Source organism: Micropterus dolomieu, linkage group LG14 (assembly GCF_021292245.1).
Source record: "Micropterus dolomieu isolate WLL.071019.BEF.003 ecotype Adirondacks linkage group LG14, ASM2129224v1, whole genome shotgun sequence".
NCBI classification, from domain to species: Eukaryota; Metazoa; Chordata; class Actinopteri; order Centrarchiformes; family Centrarchidae; genus Micropterus; species Micropterus dolomieu.
In genome coordinates, this window is record NC_060163.1 from 13,635,190 (window position 1) to 13,642,981 (window position 7,792).

At 37.3% G+C, this 7,792-nt stretch overlaps 1 protein-coding gene across 1 annotated transcript in view; it reads right to left on the reverse strand.

Annotated features, from left to right (window-relative positions):
• LOC123983025 (mucin-13-like) overlaps window positions 1–7,792 on the reverse strand; it is a 10,745-nt gene extending 2,953 nt beyond the window's left edge. The window contains exons 1-10 of the mRNA XM_046069104.1: window positions 7,552–7,792; window positions 5,480–6,499; window positions 5,243–5,365; window positions 4,681–4,790; window positions 4,234–4,292; window positions 3,933–4,099; window positions 3,125–3,253; window positions 2,982–3,024; window positions 2,782–2,819; window positions 1,767–1,854 (exon numbers count right to left, since the gene is read on the reverse strand). Of these exons, the coding sequence (XP_045925060.1) occupies window positions 1,767–1,854; window positions 2,782–2,819; window positions 2,982–3,024; window positions 3,125–3,253; window positions 3,933–4,099; window positions 4,234–4,292; window positions 4,681–4,790; window positions 5,243–5,365; window positions 5,480–6,499; window positions 7,552–7,606 (1,832 nt within the window). The 5' untranslated portion in view covers window positions 7,607–7,792. The remainder of the gene's footprint in view (window positions 1–1,766; window positions 1,855–2,781; window positions 2,820–2,981; window positions 3,025–3,124; window positions 3,254–3,932; window positions 4,100–4,233; window positions 4,293–4,680; window positions 4,791–5,242; window positions 5,366–5,479; window positions 6,500–7,551) is intronic.

Here is a 7,792-nt window from a genome sequence, read left to right on the forward strand (position 1 = left end):
AACTGCCTTTTATTGCAAAGATTCTAGAAAGAATTGTGTCCAAACAGCTGCTCACTGTACTGGAAAATAACAAATTATTTACAAAGTTTCAATCTGGTTTCAGGAAGTACCACAGCACTGAGACTGAGACGAGGCTCTGCTTAAAGTCACCAATGACCTTTTAATGTCTGCTGATGAAGGCATGTGCTCGATCCTGGTACTCCTGGACCTTAGCGCTGCTTTTGACACCATTGATCACAACATCATGTTAGACAGACTGAGGCATTGGGTGGGGATCTCTGGTACTGCCCTAGAATGGTTTTCATCCTACCTGTCAAAAAGGAAGTTTTGCGTATCTGTAAACAACTATGTCTCCTCATTCTGTCCAGTTAAATATGGTGTGCCTCAGGGGTCGGTCTTAGGACCCATTTTGTTTTCCTTGAATCTGCTTCCCCTTGGACATATTATCCATAAACATGGCATTTCTTTTCATATTTATGCTGATGACACACAAATATACTTGCCCGTCAGATCCACAGATCCTGGAATGCTGAGTTTACTTAACAACTGCCTTTGTGAAGTTAAAAAATGGATGTCAAATAATTTCCTCCAGCTGAACTCAGACAAAACAGAAATCCTGGTCATTGGGTCCCAGCAGATGGCAAATACTGCCATCTGCATCACATTAAGCCTGTGGCAAAGAACCTTGGTGTTTGGTTTGATAGTAATTTAAATTTTGAGCAGCATACCACAAAGCTTGTTCAATCATGTTTTTATCAACTTAGAAATAAATTCGATCTATGTTAACTTTTAAGGACACCGAGACCACTTTACACGCCTTCATCTCATCACTCCTGGATTATTTCAACAGCCTTTTCACCTGTTTAACCCAAAAATCTATTGATCGACTCCAGACTGTCCAGAACTCAACTGCCAGGCTTTTAACCAGAACAAAGAAATATGACCACATTACCCCTATTGTAGCTTCATTACACTGGCTCCCAGTATGTTTTAGAATTGACTTTAAAATTCTATTGATCACTTTTAAAGCTCTTCATGGCCTCTCGCCTTGTTATATTTCTGACCTTTTAGTCCCATACGCACCAGCACGTACCTTGAGATCCTCGGGCAGAGGTCTGTTGTCTGTTCCAGAGTCTCGACTGAAAACTAAAGGGGACAGAGCGTTTGCTGTCAGGGCCCCGAGGCTCTGGAACAGCCTGCCGGAGGAAATCAGGTCGGCTGAGTCAGTGAACTCTTTTAAGTCTGTTCTTAAAACATACTTTTATAGGAGAGCCTTTCCTGATCTTATTTGACTTTATTTTATCCCTTTTATTGTATTTTACTCATTTTATATTTATTATATTTATATTTATTTCTTAAACGTGTATTTTAGTCTTTTCAATGTTTTCGTGCTTTTATCTTGTATTGTTTTTGTATTATTGTCTCTTGGGTATTATTGTCTTTACACTTGTTAAAGCACTTTGTAACTTGTTTTTGAAAAGTGCTCTACAAATAAAGATTATTATTATTATTATTTTTATTATTTGTATTACTGTATTATAATCTTTAATTCCTTTGCAAATAGATTTTTCTCTGAAGTATTTTAGAAATGTGTTTGTGTTAGTAAAATAAGATGGCAGATTAAAATCACCATGCATAATAAAAAAGGTTTATAATTGCCGGGTTACATTAAGGTTAATATGTAGAGTGAGAGAAAAATGGCAAATACATGGCAGAGGCAATAATGAATGATTGAAAGTGGGTGAATGAATGGATGAGAAACTCACATGCTTGCCACCACAGGCAGAAGAATGAGTGTGATGAGCAGCAGCCCCCCGAGCACAGAGCCAACGATTACCAGCACCAGCTGCCACGCTAACAAAACACAATGACAGGATTAAGACTACACCATTGAAATAACTTTAATAACAACTTTCCAATGATACAAAACATATAAAATTTTTCACAATAAAGGCAAATCAAAGTAATAGTAATGAACTCCACAGATTGTATACATCAACGTCTGTTGGTCTCATGTGATATGTTGTAATGTTGTATGTATGTTTTAAAGCCTTTTGTGCCAGCATGAAATAAATTGCCTCAAGTGATGTAAATTGAGTCAGTATTTTAAAACAGAAGACAAACAGATTCCTTTCCCTCTATTCAGGTGTATATTATATATATATATATATATATATATATATATATATATCCTATTTTTTAACTTCTGCCCTATTTTCTGTCTTAGATTCTTTCTTTATTTTTTTGCTTACTTTTTTTTTTCAACATTTGAGAGACCCCAAGAACTAAGAATTTCATTGTCAATGTTTCATTGTAATTGTTGTGCGCAAAGATATTTCAGCATGGAAATCATGGTCCAAGGTCTGTTAAAAAAACAAACAGTATAAATATAAGTATATACCAACAGACATCCTGTAGTAAAAGAAGTTTTGCAGACGCCCCCTGCAGCCCAGGAGTCCCTAGCTTAACTTCATCAAACTGAAAAGCCAAACAGTATGTTAAACAATATTTTACCTCTCATACACTGATATTAAAGGAATATAAATGTTCTGTCTAATGTGTTGAAATGTACATGAATTGAATATGAACCTGATTTGGGGAGATAATGTTAAAGCATTGGAGGAGATGGTTACATTTGTATGAATCGGTAGCGTAAGTTACTTTCCTTCCCTCATAAAGAATCAAAACTGATTTTTTAAAATGTGCGTTCTCAACAGTTGTGTATAATTATTGTCAAATAGTGACTTGTTGTATTAATCCTTTGTAATATTCTATACTCACATTCACTGCAGTTCAAACCAGAATAACCAAATTGGCAACTGAAAAACAAGAAGAATAGTTCATTTTATAGTTTTATTTATACCCAAGCTCTCTACAAACACAGGTCATATATACAGAGGCTCTAAGTTTTTCCCTACTCACAATGATTCACATGAAATGTTGTTGATTATCAGAACATGCTATGCCATTTAAGTACTTACTTGACACAAATGGAACCTTCGGCTTTTTGGCCACTGGGACAAGCTGCAAAAGAAGAAAAGGTTGAGGCAGATTTTAGTTAAAGAAAGGTTATCACATAACACACAAACACACACACACTCCCCCACTCACTAAATGATCTTACCAACGCAAATTCTGCTACTGAAGTCCGTCTTAATGTAGTCTTCCTTACAGGAACACTTAAAAGATCCATCTTTTGATTCACAGTTTGTAGTTTTCACATCACAGGCATTCTTATCACACAGCTTTCCCTCTTTAAATGAAGGAAACAAAAGAAGAAGAAGTTTCAGTACACCTAGCTCAGATAAGTACAGTGATGCAAAATGTGCTCAAAACTACTTGATATGAACTGTGGACTGAAATGCTGATAGCAGTTGAGAAATACCATCATCATTAAGTCATTATTATTCCTTCTGTACACGGTACAAAGATAACTATGTGTAATGACACAAAGCCTAGAAATAAATGTGTAATCAGATTTTAACACCAGGACTTTGGCAGTATTTTAAAACAAAGTTTCTAAAACTTTGTTGTGTAGCAGGTGTAGCAGTGGCTCTGACTAAACAGCTTAGGGCTCACAGAAAAAAAACATCACTATGTTGTTGTTGGTTAATGCACCAGCAGGCACACTGAACCACACTTTCTGACAGAAAGACAGCGAACATTTTGATGCCAATCTGCTTATCATATATGATAATAAATCTCTCTTTTTTTATCACAGTAATTGAAGTGATCCTTGGGCCACAAAGCCCGAAGGTGAGTGTAGCTTTTAAAATTAAACATATCACAGCCCGAGTAGTGACATCTAAGAACAAAAATGTTATACCTGGAAACACATCTGTCTTGTTTACATATTATTAAGACAAATCTCACCATCACACTATAAAAATATAAAAACCCGACACACTACTAGATAGGTGTAACACACTTACCATTGAAAGTTACACCTTCCAGTGGGCAGTCCGAACATGCGGTGGCATTTTCAAACATTTTCTTAACAGCCTCTGATGTGATGTTAGCATTTGGTTTGAAGATGATCTCTACAGATGCATCAACCCCATTCTCTGACCTTGACCATGCTTTGCTTCTTTTTATGGGCCTATACAGACAAAAATGGCACTTATAGATGATTATATTCTGCAATTATCAAGTGCAATATGCTGTAAGTATGCAGCAGTGTGGTTCCAGACGGATGGACAGTCAGATGGTAAACTTTGTCACCCAGCAACTTACTGTAGTTCCAGCACTGTAGATCCAGTGTAACCAGAATGTGTCTCGAAAACATCTGACAGCTGTGTTTTGGAAAACAAAAAATCATTTTGTTCAGGCCATCATCTGATTGGAAATGCACCGACCTTTTAGATCAATTTTACTCCTGGGATTATTTTGCTTAACAACATAATACGATAATTAGCACATGCATCAGATGCCAAAGGACACAAAAAAGGAAGACTAATGTATCATTTGAACAGCCACATTTAGCTGTTGGTTTGAAGATCTACTGGAAAATGAAATGTGTGCAAATCATGAGTAAATACTGTATCACTCCTCCTAGCAAAGTAGATGAGGGTCATTAAAGACAAACTAGCAATGGTTGTGCATTACCTGCCTTTATTCCAAGCCCAGCCTTTAAATTTGTTTTTAAAAAGCCACTTACAGAGGAGAGATGTGATTGCTTACCTGGACAATAATTGTTTGCGAGGCCTTTTGAAATGTTGGTGAGGTCTTGTCAGTCATATTTTTATTGTATGTTAAATTTGGCAGAACTAGTTGTCCAGGGAAAACTTTGACTAAAACAAGAAAATATCATCATTACAAAGTTGAATCGTAACAATTTATTTATTACTTTATTTAAAACAAAAGTTCAATTGTTTAATATGCCATATGCCAATATGTTTTCTTGCCAAGCGATAAGAAGATAAATCCCACTCTCATATCTGTCTAATAAATATAAGGCTACAGCCAACAGCCAGTTAGCTTAGCAAGGTTGAAACAAAGGCAAACATCTATCCTGAAATCTCCCCTGCTTGCCGGGCAACCTCACGGTATGACAGGACTTCAGGAAGTAACTGTTCCTGTACTAAATCTAGTCCCGGATATACCCCCAAGAAAACCCCAACTAGTTGTTCTTCAGTTGTTGTTTTTTGTTTTGTTTTTTACAGATTACATATTAATTACATCTATTACAGTCATGGATCCTAGAAATGACAAGAAATAACACCCTCACAGTGGTGGTACTTACCAATCTCACAACGTTTGCTTTCTTCATTGTAGAAATCACCAGCCAGACACAAGCATGCAAATGTTTGATTGGCACGGGGCTCACAGGTGCTCCCATCACCACATGGGTTGACTGCACAAGGGTCTTTAAGTCAAAGGGGAAAACACACACACACGCATGTCAATGTCAGCATTTACAGTATAAAGATGGCAGCTTATAACATTGACAGCTTGGAAACAGAGTTTTGTGAGGAATTACCTGGCTTTGTGGTTGGAAGAACTGTTGTTGTTGTTGTAGCAGCTGCGGTTGTAGTGCTTGGACCTGCTGTTGCTGTTGAAGCAGCTATAGATGTAGTATTCTGACCTGATGGTGCAGATGTAGTGGCTGGAGCTGCTGTTGTTGTTGAAGCAGCTATAGATGTAGTATTCTGACCTGATGGTGTAGATTTAGTGGCTGGAGCTGCTGTTGTTGTTGAAGCAGCTATAGATGTAGTATTCTGACCTGATGGTGTAGATTTAGTGTTTGGAGCAGCTGTTGTTGTCATAGCTATAGATGTAGTATTCTGACCTGATGGTGTAGATTTAGTGTTTGGAGCAGCTGTTGTTGTCATAGCTATAGATGTAGTATTCTGACCTGATGGTGTAGATTTAGTGTTTGGAGCAGCTGTTGTTGTCATAGCTATAGATGTAGTATTCTGACCTGATGGTGTAGATTTAGTGTTTGGAGCAGCTGTTGTTGTCATAGCTATAGATGTAGTATTCTGACCTGATGGTGTAGATTTAGTGTTTGGAGCAGCTGTTGTTGTCATAGCTATAGATGTAGTATTCTGACCTGATGGTGTAGATTTAGTGTTTGGAGCTGCTGTTGTTGTTGAAGCAGCTATAGATGTAGTATTCTGACCTGATGGTGTAGATTTAGTGGCTGGAGCTGCTGTTGTTGTTGAAGCAGCTATAGATGTAGTATTCTGACCTGATGGTGTAGATTTAGTGTTTGGAGCAGCTGTTGTTGTCATAGCTATAGATGTAGTATTCTGACCTGATGGTGTAGATTTAGTGTTTGGAGCAGCTGTTGTTGTCATAGCTATAGATGTAGTATTCTGACCTGATGGTGTAGATTTAGTGTTTGGAGCAGCTGTTGTTGTCATAGCTATAGATGTAGTATTCTGACCTGATGGTGTAGATTTAGTGTTTGGAGCAGCTGTTGTTGTCATAGCTATATTTGTAGTATCCTGACCTGATGGTGCACGTAGCCAATCTGTGGCTGCATCACCTGAGATGGCTGTAGATAAACCAGCACAATGCTGCAGTTAGTAAATTATAACCTGCCGATTGCAGCTGAAGTGTTAGGTTACAGCCAAAGTTAGAATGTCAACAAGTTAGACAACAAGGAATTGTTATAAATGTAAATGTTATAAATCGTAATCCTTAGATAAGTGGCAACGTAGCAGCATTAATATGAAATGGTGACGTCAGCTGATGTAACATACACTGAGGCTGAGGCAGTGAATTAGTAAAATATTAGTAAAATATTCCCATATTGTTCTGCCTCTGTCTAAAAACAATATCCTGGACAAATCTGCACTGTGGTATGAACAGGGATTTAGAAGACATTAAGATTCTCAGATTGGAGTCTCAGTTCAGTGTCAAATTAAGAAGCAATTTATTAGAGTCGACTCTCATCAACAATAAGCATTGTTATATGTATTTCCTTTTAGGGTATACAAATTTGATACACAACAAGGGCCAAATAAAGCCTTTCACTGATTAGTCCCCAAAACTAAAAACAACAGGTCCTTTACCTGCTGAATGAAACTCACTCAAACCTCATTTAGGCTTCAAACATTCATGTAAGCATTAACCAGACTGGATGGTCTAAGGGGAACAAAGACACTTCCTTGATTAGAATAGACTTCCAAAGGAAGGCAGGGTAACAACTGGGTCACAAGGTAAGATCAGATTGTCTGAATCGACACAGTAGTTAAATATTCACATTTAACTGTTGCGCACACCAATCCAATGGCGTGATGAAAAAAAGGTTGTTAGGTCTGTGCCTTCATTTTAAACGGTTGATTATTGGCAGGTGAAGAAAAAAATAGAGGACAATGATGCCTAGGTTTGTTCTGGAGCAGAAAAATACATTGGGAACTAATTAATTGGGAACTAACTAATTCCAGTTACTAAGAATGAATTCAAAAGAAAATAATTTTCCCTCAATTATAAAGTTTACCTGATAATCAAACTTGTGATAATTTATAAAGTTATATACATACATATATATATATATATTTTTTTTTACAATTTAAAGTTAATATGAATAATCAGGCGACTTACCAAAACAGGCTGCAACCAGCCAAAGGACAGAGAGGAGTTTGAATTCTCGAGCCATTGGAAAATAAGTTAACAACAAAACGTCACCACAAGAAAGAAAGCCAGAGAGGGCTTTGAGCAGGACGAAGCTTTAGTGCCCTGAAACCTTGGATGTGAGGGCTAAGGTGTCCTTCACTGCAGTTTTAATCATTAGCCACTCCTCCGAGGGCGGCACTGTGTGCTAAAGTGCATTTCCCTCCCAGAA